The sequence below is a fragment of the Saccopteryx bilineata genome, chromosome 11, assembly GCF_036850765.1.
Source record: "Saccopteryx bilineata isolate mSacBil1 chromosome 11, mSacBil1_pri_phased_curated, whole genome shotgun sequence".
Lineage (NCBI taxonomy): Eukaryota > Metazoa > Chordata > Mammalia > Chiroptera > Emballonuridae > Saccopteryx > Saccopteryx bilineata.
This window is the reverse complement of record NC_089500.1, coordinates 42,552,722-42,569,673: the sequence shown is the minus strand read 5'-3', so window position 1 is coordinate 42,569,673 and position 16,952 is coordinate 42,552,722. Positions and strand designations below refer to the sequence as shown.

The following is a 16,952-nucleotide window of genomic DNA, read 5'->3' as shown; positions in this document are numbered from 1 at the left end:
GAGTGACAAGAGAGTGTATGACAACAATAACGGTATTTCATCAAAAGGATGGAGGTGAGATTTCAGCTAGAGGACGTGGCCACTGGAATCATGAAAAGTTGGAACCTGGAGTCCGAGACCCAAATCCTTAGAGCTTCTTGTCTACCACTTTCTAGCTGTGTAAACAGATCTTAATTTCTCTGGGCCTGTTTGGTTGTCGGGAAAAATAGGCAGCTTCATCAGATGATCTCCACTGTCCCTGCTAGGTCTGATTCTGTGGCACTGTGCATGCATCAAGCAGCCTGGAGATCATCGGTAACCCTTGCGAGAGCAACTTCAGTGGACTGGTGGGGATGCTGTGAACTGAAATGTGAGCAGACCGTACCAGGGGAATGCAGGAAGGGTGGTGGCGAGCAGAGGGGGGACAACCTTAATTAAGTACTGAGCGCCAACAGGAAGTATCAGTCTTGGGGAGGAGTAAGATGGCGCCAAAGGAAACTCCATGAGAACAAGAGAATAAGAGGAGATTCCTCAGTATTTAGGGAACCCCCTTGAGTGCCTAGTTGGAGTCTTCGTGGAGTAGGCTCCAGACCTCGCATGCTGAAAACAAATTCAGTTTCAGGGGACAGAGTGTATGCTATGTTGTCTGTTTTTTCTTTAACCATTGGTACAAAGAACCTCATCTTCAGATACTTGCAAACTAGATCTTGGATTCAGGCGTGGCTTTATGAGCAAGTGACTACGAGGATAGAGGGCTCTGTCACTGGTTTTGATGAGTGTATGAACCTTGTATTAGATGATACAGAAGAGATTCGTTCTAAAACAAAGTCAAGAAAATAGCTAGGTTGGATCATGCTAAAAGGAGATATTACTCTGCCCCAAAGTGTCTCCAACTGGAAATGACTAATGAAGAGAGAAACTGGAATGGCAATGCAGTTTGCCTTTCATGTGTCCTTTGTTGGGAGTACGGCTCTTAGATGTTTCTTCCTGTTTATTTGATTATCCTTGTTATTACCAGATGACAATAAATGCTGTAAGATTGTTTTTATTTTTAAAAAAAAAAGGAAAGAAAGAAAGAGAGAGAGAGAGAGAAAGAAAGAGAGAGAAAGAGAAAGGAAGGAAGGAAGGAAGGAAGGAAGGAAGGAAGGAAGGAAGGAAGGAAGAAGGGAGGGAGGGAGGGAGGGAGGGAGGGAGGGAGGGAGGGAGGGAGGGAGAAAAGGAACAAAACGCGAGTAAAGGTTTTCTCGGAGAAACCTGACCAGAAAGTCCTGGAGAAATGGAAGCAAAAGGGGGCACATGCTTCCAATATCATCACAAGACAACATTCCAGATGGGGTAGCACCTGACCAGACAGTCAGGCCAGTGTCAATGAACTCCAGAAAAAGATCTAACATTTATTCAACACATAGTAAATGTCAGAAACTCTGTGAGGTGCTTTGTGTGTGGAAAAGCTAGACAGCCAATGTTCTTTCTACCTCACATTATCATTAGGAGGTTATGTACAAATTTATTAGACACTCAACATTTGAGGTGCAAAGGGAAATGAATAGGTTCACCTCCCAAATTTTATCGAAATAAATAACTCTCCATAGCAAATTTAGATTAATAATCATAGGATTTGGTTACAAAGAAAACATTTTTCATGAATTCAGAAAACATTGTGCAAAAAAGGAGGTTCAGATTCAGATCCTTTCTTCAATTCCAAATTTATAATTACCTACTATGATCCTTAAATGTCACATGCCTTGTCTTTCATCCATTTCTTGGATCCTATGAGTTTATATAGTACTTACCAAAGGTCCCCAAACTACGGCCTGCGGGCTGCATGTGGCCCCTGAGGCCATTTATCCGGCCCCCACCGCACTTCTGGAAGGGGCACCTCTTTCATTGGTGGTCAGTGAGAGGAGCACAGTATGTGGCAGTGTCGCTCACGTACAGTACTACTTCCAGTGCTGCGGGACGCACATATCACGGCTCCAGAAGCGCGTCATATCACTTGTTATGGCTAGCAGTGACAAATATGGAACCGGACATTGACCATCTCATTAGCCAAAAGCAGGCCCATAGTTCCCATTGAAATACTGGTCAGTTTGTTGATTTAAATTTACTTGTTCTTTATTTTAAATATTGTATTTGTTCCTGTTTTGTTTTTTTACTTTAAAATAAGATATGTGCAGTGTGCATAGGGATTTGTTTATAGTTTTTTTATAGTCCGGCCCTCCAACGGTCTGAGGGACAGTGAACTGGCCTTGTGTAAAAAGTTTTACCTTGTGTAAAAAGTTTGGGGACCCCTGGTACTTACCTTTCCCTAGATTGTATCTAAATCCTTTTTAAATAGGTAATCTAGTCTCGACCAAATGACATACTTTTCAGTCTTTGAAAGATGCATTCCAGTGTTTACCAATACCCTCATGTGAAACTAAATCATAGTCCAGAAAAATCTAATCTTGTTCTTGACAACATCTATGTATTCAGGTTTCATTATATCCTGTGGTCTTCTTTTCTCTTCTGAAGTCTCTCAATCCTCAGGAGGAAGAGATGAAGATATCACCTACATTGGTAAGTCCTTCCATTTCTATCCAGGACATCTAAGTCTGTAGACATTCTCATCATACTTTTTCTTGTGATAAAATTTATTCCCACACAGCATACCTGTCTTTTGACATAGACTTAACATAATAACTTGTCTTTTACCTACACTGGTGAAAAGTTTACATGATCCTCATAATGAGAGGTCACAGAAGTTTAACTTAGAACTAATAAAGAACGTGAATAAAGTAGTATTTGTTACTAAGTATGTTTTTTCTTGCTGACATTATTTTAGGCTTCCTTTTATAAAACTTTACATCTGTTTACATAACATTCTCTGTTAAGTCCAAATAATGTGTTCTATTATATACATTTGAACTGTAAAGAGTATCAGAAAGAAAATTGGCACATAAAATTTTATGACAAACAATAAAAAATGGTAACAATGATGAAAATGTTGAACAAATTACTGATGTTTTAATGCACAAAGGAAATATGTATAGCTGAAGCCTAATATTTGGGGCTGATTAAGGGTACTGCTATAAGCTCTTATTAATTAGGCTGAATAAGGGGGTACTTTTCTGTATGAACAGTCAATTTTAACCCTCAGTAGCTAGGTACTTTAAAAACAGTATTGTAAGAATTAAAATTAAAAAGTACTCTAAAAATATTTTACATATTGTTCTATATAAGAGAAGGATGTAGTTATCATCAAGATTTTAGGTATAATTAGAAGTAACTCAACACATCTCTTAAAGATACATTACCCTCTAACCAAATTAATGTGTTAAAGACTATACATATGCTTCCTCCATTTTAAATATATTTCAGCTCAAATGCTATTAAAATATAGGATTTGGAAATATCAGAAAACATAAGTCATAAGTAGCAGAAGAGAAGCAACACGCATGTGCCTTTCAATAAACAATTGACTAGAAACAAGATCTTTTCTTTTTTTTTTCTTTTTTTTATTCAGTGAGGGAAGAGGAAGTAGAGACAGGCTCCTGCATACACCCCGACCAGAATCCACCCAAAAAGCCCACTAGCGCATGATGTTCTACCCATCTGGGGCATTGCTCAACTGAACTCTTCTTGGAGCCTGAGGAGGAGGCCATGGAGCCATCCTCAGCGCCCCGGGAAAACTTGCTCCAATTGAGCCTTGGCTGCAGGAAGGGTAGAGAGAGAGAAAGAGAAGCAAGAAGGGGAGGTGTGCAGAAGCAGATGGGTGCTTCTTTTTTGTGCTCTGACTGAAAATCAAACCCGGGACATCCACAGGCCCAGTGGATGCTCTACCACTGAGCCAACTGTCCAGGGCCATGTTTCATCTTAAATACACACGTATCATCACACTTCACACCTTCTCTCTCTCTCACACACACACACATATACACACACAAATAGATACATATTAAATCAATTTTATACATGATTTAAATTAAATATGAGTCACCCTGGCATGGTAGCTCAGTTGATTAAGCGTTGTCCTGATATGCCCAGGTTTTGGGTACCATCCCCAGTCAGGGCACATAACAAGAATCAACCAAAGAATGCATAAATATGTGGAACAGCAAGTCAATGTTTCTTCTCTCTCTCTACCTGCCTCTCTAAAATTAATAAAAAATTAAATATAAATATAAAAATTTTACATGTTAAGCATAGCAAAAAAAAATTTAAAAATGAATTGATTTTTCTACATAAATGTTTTTTTTTAAGAATTCTTGTTCAAAAGCATTTTAAAAACAAAAACATTTGGGGGATAACTGGGGGAGTTTGAATATGAACTTCTTATAGATGACAGTATGGATTTATTTAATTTCTTTAGCTTATTTAGCTAATTGCCTTGGCTAATGATATTGTGGTTAGATAGGAAAATGTCTTTAATCTTAGGAGATGTCATGATACCTGCAACTTACTTTCTTTTCGTGTGTCTCCTATTAAAGAAAATATTGTAAGAAGAGAGAGAAATGTGACAAAACATTCATATCTAGTAAATCTGTGATATGGATACACAAACACACACACAGCATGTTCACTCTGTTATTTCTGTAACTTTTCTCTAGGTTTAAACATTTTTGAAATAACATTTGGGGAAAAAAATAATTCATTTCATATGATTATAACTACCAATATTTGTTTCAAAGGAAACTATTTGATCCAACACATGAGCCATGAACCACAATCAAAACTATGTTCTCCCAGCTGTCCTCATCGGTTTGAAAGGATTTCATTTATTTAAATGAGAAAAAGGTGCAGAATGACTTGAGGAGAGAAGGAAAAGCAGCTTCAAAGTTTGGGGCTGCGCCTGTCACACAGATGCCACATTTCAGGAGGACGGGCTCCGCATTACTAGGCTTCTCAGCTCCCCCCTAGCAGAGGACTGATGGCTATCTGCAGGGAGATGCGGGGGGACTCCAGGAGGGGGTGAGTGCAGGGAAAAGATAAGGAAAATGCAGTGACCTCACACTGAAGGAAGATGGATCTCCCTGGGGTTTTCATTTGGATGGATCTCCAGATAGAGACAGGTAGGGAAGTGGAAAGAGCTATTAGAAACCAGGTGATAACGCATACAGAAACTGTAATAAAACGAGCCATCCTCCACTCAGCTTCAAGGAATGATGACTTCTAAAACCAGTTCATTATACGTGAATTTGTTTCCTGTATTCAATGCAGCAAAGAAAACATGAAATTACTCTGAAACTAAGAAAAAAAAAGAACACATTAATTTTGAAATTCAAACCCAGATTGAGAGTGAAGATGCAGGGGTTGTGCCTTTTTTAAAAAGAATGGTTGGCCACATGGTGCTTCAGAAATGTAGGTGGGTTTTAAAAATAATGTTGTGAGAAAATTTTTTTTTCCTTGTTACCCAGAAGACGAAAAAAAAAAAAAAAAAAACAGTGAGTGTTGGCAACACAGTATTGAAAGCCACCCCTAACTAATTTGTTATCCACAAATATATATACTTTTTAATTTACTCTAAGCCAGCATGCTGGCTCATAGTATCTTACTTTTATGTCATTATCTCTCTGCCATACACACAAGTCATAGCTGGGGATTTCAACTCGCGGCGAAGCTATGCTGAGATTCCAGATCTCAGTGGTGTTGGCATGAGCACTGGTCTCTTCAGTCATAGAGAAGACAATATCCTAGGGAGACTGGAATTAGTCCTATTTTGCACCATTCAAGCCAAAATGCTGCTTATCAAGAAGCAAGTAATTGCTAGCTAATGGCTACGGGTGGGCGGGGCGGGGGGGGGCCCACTGCATTTCAATCTAAGCATCCCTCGGCACATGACAATAAAGAAAGCTGAGGAAAGTATAAACATATAGTGGGGACAGCTTCTGGAGGAGGTTAAATAGCAAACATTAAAAAGGCCAGTTACCTCATCCGACTGGGAGGGACTGATTCTGGGCATTGGCGAGACTTGCGGAGTTTTCAACTGGGTGCTGTTGCTATCTGGCACAAGCTCCCGGTGGACTGTTTGGATGTGGTTCTGGAGTTCACTTTCAGACTCAAACTTAACGTTGCAGCTCGAGCAGCGAGTCTTCAGTCCCCCCGCCTTGCCTTTCCCCTCCATGGCACTCAGACTCTCATTCTGGCCCATGCCGGGTCTGTTCGTGCCGGGAGGGAGGTTGATGCCTGGGCTCCCGCTCTTACTGAGGTTCACACAGCCCGCGCACAGACCGTAGGGCAGGCCGTTGATGTCAAGTTTCACCAGATCTTGTTTGGAACGGAACTCTTTGAGGCAAGATGCGCACTTGTACAGTTTCTGGACGTGCTGGCCACGCCCTGTGGTCTGAACGGCGGACCCATTCCCTGTCTTCTGCATGTGGAATGTCCCGTGAATTTTGAGTTCTAAGGTGGAGGTCACTGTCTGCATGCAGACCACACAGCGGAACCCTGTCAGGGAGTTCCTCAAGTCAGGGTGCATTTGGCAATGCTCTAAAAACTCCTCTTCACTCTGCAGCGGCATCTTGCAAATCCGGCAGTTTCCCGTGTCGAGACTCTTACTATGCGTGACCTTGTGTTCGGTCAGAGTTAAGAGGGAGGGAAACCGCTCTCCACAGATAGGGCACATGTAGTGTTTGACAGGGCCTAGATGCGTCTGCATATGCTCACGGAGACCGTTTTCCGAGAAGAAGGTTCGAGAGCACACGTTACACTTGTAATTCCCTTTAATGAGCTCGGCTTTCTTCTTCACGATGGCGCTCTCTCCGGGCCTGATGTTGTGGTCTCGGAGCTGGTGGTTCTGCAGCAGCGTTTCCATTGTGTAGGCTGCCCCGCAAATGTCACAGCCGTACATGGGCTCCGAGGTGTCCACATCCTCTTCGCTCCCGTCGTGACTGTTGTGGGACTCTTGGCTGTTGGTCAGCAATGTCTGCAGCTCCACCTCCTCCTTCTGCACTTGCTCGGAAGCCCCGTTTGTCCCACAGTTGGGAGTCTTGGTTTCAAACACACAGTGCTTTTCCCGCAAGTGCTTCTCCAGCAAAATGATGGCGTGGAAGGCTTTGCTGCAGAACTTGCAGTTGTACTTCTTACTGTGAGTGGTGATGTGGCACTGGAGCTCCACCTCGGTACCAAAGGACTCGCCGCAGAAAATGCACTTGTGCACCTTCCCTTGGTTTTCCAGGTGGTTGTGTTTCACATGCAGCTGCAGGTCAGTCTCGTTGCGGAAGTCCCAGTTGCAAGAGGTGCACCTGTAGACTTTCTTTTCGTTACTGTGCTTCACCGCCAAGTGAAGCTGAATGGAGACTTTTGAGTCAAAAACTTCTTGGCAGAGGGTGCAGCGGAAGAAGACAAAGGTGTGCATGTCCAGCAGGTGTTTCTGAAGGTCGTCTACCGATGTGAACTGCTTATCACAGCTCTCACAGATGTAATACGTGGAGGTGATCATGAAATGAATGGTAACGTGCTTCAGCAAGGATTCTTGGTTGGGGAATTCCTTGTTGCACTGAGGACAGGTCAGTTTTGGAAGCACAGTGTCGAGATGAGTTTTTAGGTGAGTCTGAAAGCTGTCCAGAGATGTGTACTTAGCACCGCATTGATTACAGATGTATTCTCCAGCCGGACGGGCAGGTGCACCTCCCACTGCCTGCATCATTTTCAGGGAGGTCTGCTCTATAGCCACAGGAGATAGGGGGCTCAAGGCCCTGGATTTCTTCCCATTGTGAATATAATTCAGGGCCAAGGGAATGTTTTTATGATTTTCTTTGATATGTTTGTTCAGTTTAAGAACGCTGTTGAATATTGGAGAATTCGTACAATACGAACAAGAATAGACTTCTACTACCGGTTCTTTTGGAGTCCCAAGCACTGGAGACCCAAATCGGGAGCCACTGAGGTCACAATGGACCTGTCTTATATGCTCTTCGAGGGAAGAGTCAGTGAGAAACCCCATGTAGCAATGGGGACAAAAGAATGCATTGCTATCCTTTGCTGCAGGGTTAGCAAATCCGTGAGAACATCGGATGTGTTCCTGAAGAGTGTTGAGGTCATTAACAACTTCAGAGCAGAAGTTACACTGGTAGACTATGGCAGGCATGGCAGAAACAATCAGACCTGGGTCCTGAGTTTCGTGCACTTGCTTGAGATGTTCATTTAGGTTATAGAGTGAAGGCAATACCTCCAAGCAATACTGACAAATATGGGCCTGCTCTGGCTTATCTAAGTGCATAGTTTTCAGGTGAATCTGCAGAACTGCTAGACTCGAAAATAACTGCTTGTTGCAGTAAATACAGCTGTAGGTAACTTTTGCTTGTTTACTTGAGGCAACGGTCATGTCAGGGGTTTGCTGGGCGGCCCGCTTCCTCCCTCGACTCTTTGGGATTGGCGGGGCAGCTTCCACCATCGTTGAGCTGTCCACCGAGAGGTTGGAATCCGGAGTGGTGCTGGACACGGAGGTGTAGCCCACGGTGACCAGGGAAGGGCTGTTGCTATGATTGCAGGACTCTGGTTGCTGGTGACTATCCATGTGGCTGTACAGTTCCTCGACCGTGTGAAAACTCTCCGAACAAATGCTGCACGAGTTCTTCTTCTCCCCGCCGTGCAACTGCTCCATGTGGTTCAGGAGGGAGGTCTCCTCTACAAACAGCTCGTGGCAGTAGACACACTGCAGGGCCGCCCGGTCCTCGTTGGGGGAGCATTCCGGGTGGCACTCCGCAATGTGCTTCTGGAGGTCTTCCGGGAAGTCGAAGCCTTCCTCACACTGACTGCACTTCTGAGTGTCCTTCATCTTCCAGTCCTCCATCCTGGACCCGGACTGGGAGCCGTCCTTGTTCCTCTCGTGAACCTGCATGTGTCCGTGTAAGGAACTAGAGGACAGGAACCCGCGGCGACAGATGGCACATTTATATGGCTTGTTGGAAGTGTGAGTCTTTAAGTGGATCTTCAAGTGATCACTTCGGGAGAATGCGGCGTCGCATTCGCTGCAGTGGTACTTCTTGTCCCCCGTGTGGAGTTTGATGTGGCGATCCCGGCTCCGCTTGTGTTTGAACAGCCTACTGCAGTAGGTGCATTTGAAAGGCAGTTTGTCACTGTGACTCTGCTCATGGTGCTTTAGGTAGCTGAGGCGGCTAAATGACTTGTCACAGAATTGGCAGGGGTACGGGAGTCCGGGGCCACCTTCCTCCTCTCCGAAATCGCAGCCTTCTCCATGGCTAGGGGAAGTCTGGTCCTTGCTGGAAGGTGAGGATGCTGGCCAAGAGCAGGTGGGGTCATCTTCAACATCCACTCCATCTGCAATGAAAAGTGATGGAACATTTTGTTTTACATGTTCAGAATTCAAGAATCAATTTATGGGGTCATTTCCACAAGTACACACAGTTGGACCATCTAGAACAGGGGTCTCAAACTCGCGGCCCGCCGAACAATTTTGTGTGGCCCGCAGACTAATCCACGAAGTTCAAAATATTTTGGATAAAATTAAGTAAGCCTAGGGGCCTACTTGTATTTTTCATTTCTCTAGCATCCTAGCTAGATATTAGCTTAGTTAACAGCAGTTGTGATGCGAACTACAGTTTCTGGTCGTTTTGTGACACTGAGTAAACTGCATGTACGATTGTGCTTGTTGTACTGATTTTTTTTTTATTTTCAACTGCAGTGAGAAAAGTGTTGCGTAGCCGTTGCCTTTTGTAGACCTAGTGCGGCCCGCCAAACGGCTGTGATCTTGCTCTGCGGCCCACATGCTGAGTTGGGTTTGAGACCTCTGATCTAGAACCATCCAGAAAAAAACATGGAAGAGAATATTTGAGTGGAATACTTTCAGTTCTGAGCTCAAAGCTTTTATTCTACATTTACTTTTTACTGGGTTTAAAATACAAAAAGATATTAAATAGTGCTATGTCTAAATTACCCTTTTATTATTTTTTATCATTCTTCCTTAGAAGCAAGTTATATATTATGCATTGACAATTTTATTAAAATGCAGATTTTAATATATTTAATGTTTCTTTTGTATTCATTCTGAAATGATTTGCATATTATGTGAAGATCTGAAGAACCAAATGAAGAGAAAATATTATAGGAATGATTTTAAATTAATGCAGTCAACCCAGACATCTAATATTTAATAAAAAATTCCCTCTGCATTTTGCTTGTTTTTATATAAAAAGGAAATTCTGAAGACTAAAATCTTTTACGGGGTTCATATTGATACAGACCTTATTGCTTTCTGCAAAAAAATATTAAAAAGTAAGCACATGAAAGAAGACAGAAAACACAATAATAATTATGTCTTGTGTAATAAAAGAGAACCAGGATTTCTTCAATAACTGAAAGATTCGAATACCACAGGCCCTAAAATGGATTATTAAATGTTAGAAGGGTACTGCTAGATATTACATGTAGCTAGGATCAGTCAGGATCAAGAAAAAATGAGTTTCACAAGGGCCAGATTGTAATAGTGTATTTTGTTTGGAAAGTTCAAGAGGTGGCCCACCATTTCTTCCTTTTGCAAAAGTTTCAGCAGCATGAACTTCCTTAGCCAAACAGGACTTGCACTTTGAGGTGATCAGAGACAAAGCAACTTGTGAAAAACTGGAAACAGGAAAAGTGATAAATGATTATGGTAAATGCTGAGAGATTTATGGGTAACAAAGAGAAGACAAACAAGACTGAAAGCCAGATATAACGCTAACAAGTTATCCAGGACTGTGTCTTCTGTTAGGTGGGGCTCTAACTCTGCTCTTAACAAGTGCGCACGCTTACTTCTTTTGCTTTCTTGACATTCACGCGGAAAATAAGATATCCTCACACAGGCTGCGAAACTTCCTTTTTGCTTTTCAAAACAATCTATCATTCAAGATCAGAAGAAATTGTAAAAGCTTTCACTCTCCAAGAGAGCAAGGTTTTTCAGTAATGCTGACAAGCAAAGACCATGGAGCAGAGCAGTGATTGTATTAGAATATTATTAGGAGAGTCTAATAATATTCAATTAGAATGTGATCAAATAAGTTTTTAAATTCTTCAAAGCTAAAGTTCACTAGCAAGCTATATATTATCAACATAAAAGTAGAAACTGGCGAGCATTATGTAAACAAATTCCATGTCTGCTTTCTTTAAGGTAACAAGATTTTACTAGATTATCAACCTCTTGCTTATCCACAGGAAACAGATGAGGATCATTCCTTTCCTGCATCTAGAAACTGATGACAACACCATCTCCCTATCAATGCCAGATGGCAACCATATAACTCTGAGAAAACAACTAAACACTATTCCTGGATCCCTGCCCACTGCAACAAAGCTTCGTAATACAAGTTGAAAACCGCATGATTTAGCAGCCTCATTTATGAGTCTATAACCCAACATGTTTCGAGCAGAAGAGAGGGTCTGATAATTGTGGGTATGATTTAAATTTAAAGGGAAATTATTGAGAATTTATGAATATTCACTCAACTCACCACCCACCATATTGAAAAACAATTTTAACAACTTAAAAATTAAAAAAAAAAAACTTGCTTATTCTAGCATTCCCTTTAAAAATGGTAAGTCACCTAACACTGGTATCCCTAAAACAAACCAAAGTTTTATATGTCCTCTAATTGAAAAAAAAACAAAACGATGCTGTATTTAAATTTGCTCAACATTCTAGATATAAATCCACCACATTGCACATTTATTGTTTACGCTTTTATCCTGCTCACTCACTTAAAAATATTTTCAAGCACAACATCTCATTTGTACAGTTGAGGAAAACAGTGAATCAGAATTTGTTATGCATCTAGACAGTTAGAAAATAGCTACTGAACCTCAAAATTTAGCAAGCTTGTGTGCAGGCATGATATGTTATTATAAAAATGAACGAAGAATTATAGAGCAACAGACCATTATAAATAGTGTGCTATCCCTGACACCATGCTTAAATCAGGCTCTTGTCTGTGCACCATGCCTGACTATACCTATTACATAACTGTTCACTTACGCTTGTAAATTTCAACTACATGTCAAGTAAGCTGAGGTTGGGATCAAGTTTTTACTCAAACCAGGATTCAAGGGCGCTGAAAACCTTTTATTTTCTCTCTCCTGCCCCTGTTACTTGGTCTTGAGGGGTTGGATGGGGGAAAAGAGTGATAATCACCTATGATGTGTCTTGGTAACTGGATGATGTGCCTTTGTAACCGAAATTCACGGAAATCTAGGGAATTCATAAGGCTCAGGCTGGGGGATGGAGTAGACTGAGCAGAAGTGAAAAGTTTGAGCAGGGAGTGTTATTTTTAGAAAAATAAATAAAGGTGTCATGAAAGGCTGATTTCTGTTTTTAAATCTATATTGTAAAAAGAAAAAAGAAAAAAAAAAAGCCACTCATTTTCTAGTACTGTAAATGGACCTATTCTCCCAGGAACACACAAGGAGCTCACTGACAAAATTCCCAGTGGGGTTGGTCCCCGCTCTAAGGGTATCAGGCTCTCCCAAGACTTTTGTGGTGGTGCTGGTGTTGCCAACATTCTCTGAGGTCTACAGAAGTCATTGAAAACTATCCGTCCTCAGTAACTCAAGCTTTTTAGCAGTCAAAACACAAGCTCCGTTTAAACGGCTAATAGAAATTTCAACAAATTCAAGTTCTTTTTCTCATATGGAAGAAACTACAGAGGATTCCTGAACCAATCTGAAAACCCTCCCCTCTTTGGGCGCTCACTAAGTGCGACTTACAGGAAAGTCTGTCTTATGGCAAAGTGTTCTGCATTTCCACGTGAAGTACTTAAGATACCCATGTTAACTTTTAATTTTTGGAATCAGCCACTTCACACTAGCTGACTCTCAGAGAACTATAGCTCTTACAGCTAGTAAAAAAACAACAAAAATAAATAAATAAACAAACCAATTACAAAAACAAAAACAAAAAAAAACCCTTTGCTTGGAACCCAGCTCCGTGGCATGAAAGTCTATTTAAAGATGCAAATGTGTGTGCATAGTTAGTGCAGATGTTTTTCTCCTGCAAACTGTACTTGCTGAGTTTCACCATTTCCATAAAGCACATTAAAACAAGTGTGTGAACACTCCGAGATGAAAGTCTCCAACACTCCTGAGACTTTCAGTGGAAAGTGGAGCCGCCTGACTTTTCTCCAGGCAGACAGGAATGCCCATGATTCAGCAGCCTGAGTAAATAAAAGAGGTCCTTATTTCCTCATTTCGCTGGCTGGCCACGCTGCAGCAGCCTCTGTGCTCCTGCCAAAGGGGATGCAGAACTGGAACTACACCCAGCCGCTGAAGGCCCGTCTTTGTTAGCTGGCCAGGCTTTCCCGACCATCTTCTGGCAACGAAGCTGCCATATCCTGCAAGGAAGACCTCCATCTCAGGCTCGAGGGTTCTTTCGTCTGCCTGAGAGAACGAAACAACAGATTTTGCCGGGTCTGCGTCGGAGGAGGACAGCTGGAAACTCAGTTAGCGGCACAGCAACACCTGTTCGGTCGTATTTATAGGGAAAGGTGCTCACTAACAGAAAAGTGAAGTCATACCAGAAGAATAATTCACAGAAAAAAAAAAGAAAAAAGAAAAAAGAAAGACAGACACCGGTGCACAAAGTCCCTTTGTGACGTGAGCCGCCAGCCCCTCATGTGCCAATCTGGGGGTGGGGGACAGCAAAGACTGGAAGTGAATTTTATCCCTGCTGTTAGGGATGAACAGACAAGCACTTACCGGGAAGGGCTACTCCCTAGCCAAATAGGGACCTATCTTGGTAGTTTACAGCCAGCCAGGTGCAGAAGAATGGCCAAGGGTCCCAGCCTTTCTTTGGTATTCAAGTCTTATCAAGTAGCTTCCCCCAAAAAAATCATAGAAGGAGAAAGAGATGTGCAAGAAGGTTTGGGGCGATGCTATTGCCTATTTTGTATCATTACGCACGTCTTACGTCTTAGTTAGTGTAAGGCAGGTACAAGCTTCTTGGGGGCGGGGGCAGAGGCTGTTAGAGCATTCAATCCATCAATACGGGCAATCTGAAACTACTCAGGAGAAAATAAAGTGACAAGGTGCTGAGTCACTGTAAACGTTAAAGAAATCACCTGAATTTCTGAAGTCATAGAAACTTTCGATACTTTTAGTTCTTCATAAGACTGGGGCCACGAGAAGCTGGCTTACTGATATCCTTTTGCTACCTGAGCTCATTCATTGAACGGCACAGTGCTCTCTAAACTGCCCTTCGGGGACTCAGCATCATGTGTGTGCAAGTGTCACACAGCAAGATTTCCTTAACAGGGACAGGATTTACACCGGCGGTTACTTTTCAAGTGAGGAAAAGAGGCCCAGATTCTGAGGGCCTGGTACCTCTGCTTTCAGGAGTGCAATGACTCACAATGAGAAACAAAAGTCAGTCAGGAGTCTGGAGTTTTATTCCCAGCTTCATAACTGACTGAGAGAGTGACCTAGCCAAGTCATTTAATCTGCCCCTATCCAGGTATTTCCCGTACAATATGAAGATACTAATTCTTGTTACTTACCCTCCGGGGTGTTACAAAGATAAGTGAATGTTTCTAGGGCACCTATCATTGCTGGAAGAAAAGCTGCATATGTAAACAAAAAGATTTACATGCGTTGCATGGATTTATCTTTTCACATGTAAGCTTCTGTGTAGACAGTGTAAACATATTTTAACATTGTTTTCCTTTAATGGAACCACGGAAACACAAGCTTTAAGGACTGGCCCAATGAAAATCTAGAGCACCTTAAGCATTCACAGCTGGATATTCAGCCATCAGAAATACAAATTATAAATGGCTGGTGATATCTAAAAATTAATGGGCCATAAATCCATGCTCTGTTCCAAGTATTAAATTATCATATGCTAAGATGTAATCTTGGGTCTTTACAGACAGATAACCTTGGAACGAGTATTTTTGCTATGTAATTCTGAAGCCAAGTATGTAATTTTGAAATGATCTCTTCTCTCCTTAAAGTATTGGCAATACAACCTTGCATCATTGAACATCAAAATAAGTTCACTTAGTAGGTAATTTTTTTTTTATGTGGAACAAAGATAAGACCAAAGCAAATTTCCAGGTTATTTCCTGCATTGGCTTAAAATGATTATTTCTACAATAAGAACAGTTCTGAACTTCCATATTAAACAGAATTCATAGACCTTTTTCATTCTCTACCTGAGCTACCTTAAGATAAACTGATAATCCTGAAGGAAATACACAGGTGTGTATAAATGCTAAGAGAAGCTAGGCACTAATCAAAGGGAAGAATATTATGGAATGTGTGTTTAACAGACACAGGTAACAGGGATATTTGTCACGTTGACTCAGTGCCATCGCAGCAACAATTTTACATCACCATATTTAAAATCATCTAATCAAATTACACAATATATTTGAAAGTAGTTGTTTAAATTGATAAAGGATATGGTCATTCTAAATACACCATTATGCATTATTACCTAATTGTTTCATTTCATTCTCAATAGAAACGTCAACAGTTTCAGAAAAGCTGCAACGTTAATAACTATCATACTTCTTTTTTTTCTTTAATCAGCAGCCCCACACTAAATTCACTCCTTTGTCATATAACTTAACTACTTGAAAACGAATATTCTTTATGGGGTGTTCAAAAGAGAAATATAAACTTTAAAATTATTTATAATTCACAGCTGCTTTTAAATTGTGTAATATTCCAAATTGTTCTGGGAGGACCAATTAAATGCATTAACAGTTCGGTTATGAGGAAAAGGGTGGTCACTGATTAATGATAGGTGCTGTGGGAAGCAGGAGTTGCTGGTGCACATTTTTCTAACATAGTCTTAAAATGAATTCCAGATATCCAAGCTCAGAGGTGGTTGGGTTTTTTTTTTCTTCTTTCAATACTGCCTAATAAAAAAGAGCCTCACTTTCCCCAACAATCCTTTAATGCTTCGGAGGAGCCAACTAAGAGATAAGAAGTTGTTATCACCCCTCCATTGCTCCCTTTAGGTGATCCTGGTCTTTATATCCAGGCTGTCTCTTTTACCAGACACATTTCTATGTGCAGAGAGAAGTACAAATGTTTTGCTTGCTGTTGCTTAAAGTTCATTTGAACAGACGGAGCTCAATGAATTCCATCTTCAGCCAAATTAAACAGAAAACAGTGCATTCTTAAGCAGTTCTCATTTAACTCAACCTCTCAAATCAGAGAAAAAAGCTGACGTGTAACTAACTAGTTAAAGAACAGTCATCGTCTCACTCACAGAAGTGAAGACACTGTGTTTCTGCAGCCAGACAGAAGCAAAAGTGGTTTCCAATTATGTGGGGGGTGGAAATAGCTTTCTTTTTACTATCTTTTGGCTCGCTTAAAAATATGTATAACTAATGATAAGCACCAACGTCTTGGCATTCAATAATTGGCAATCGTGTATTACACATCTGTTTACAGTGCTGTGACTGTGAACATGTTACATTATTTAACACGTTTATCTTTCCTTTAATAATGACAGACACCATCGAGATGAATTCCTGGATCTGTTTTCTTTTTATCTCTACTATTTTGAGTTAGAAGACATGTGTAGTTGCTTTGTAGTGTATTTATAAATGAATTCATACCACAAAGGATTTGAAGTAGTTCTTCATTGCTTATTTTGTTCATTCATTTATTTAACCAAATTTGATTATACAACATTTACTATGTGTTTAGGTCTGAATACTAGCTTATGAGCTCTAGAAATTACTTGTTGTTTTTAAGTTTCAGCCTCCTTCTCTATAATATCAGAAAAATTCCAGTCTATGGCTCGTAATTAATATTATGAGAATCAAACATGACACTGTATGAAAGAACTGTCTGAATTGTTAAGATATAAAAATGTACTAAATCATTACTACTACTATGAAAGTCAAAGTTACCCTTAGGTGATAACTGATAAATGTGCAAACACTACAAAAGAAGAAAAGAATTAACCATAATTTAGTTGTTGCTTTAGTCATATTGAGATTTTAATAATTTTAAAGGGCTTAAGGGATATCTTTGTTTACACATAAACACAA

At 40.9% G+C, this 16,952-nt stretch overlaps 1 protein-coding gene across 6 annotated transcripts in view; it reads right to left on the bottom strand.

Moving 5' to 3' along the window:
• Nucleotides 1-16,952, bottom strand: part of ZNF521 (zinc finger protein 521) — a 313,211-nt gene that overhangs the window by 164,383 nt on the left and 131,876 nt on the right. For all 6 annotated transcript variants that reach the window (XM_066246903.1, XM_066246898.1, XM_066246901.1 and 3 more), the window contains one exon: nucleotides 5,888-9,240. In XM_066246903.1, coding sequence (XP_066103000.1) covers nucleotides 5,888-8,800 — 2,913 coding nt within the window. In that variant the 5' untranslated portion in view covers nucleotides 8,801-9,240. The remainder of the gene's footprint in view (nucleotides 1-5,887; nucleotides 9,241-16,952) is intronic.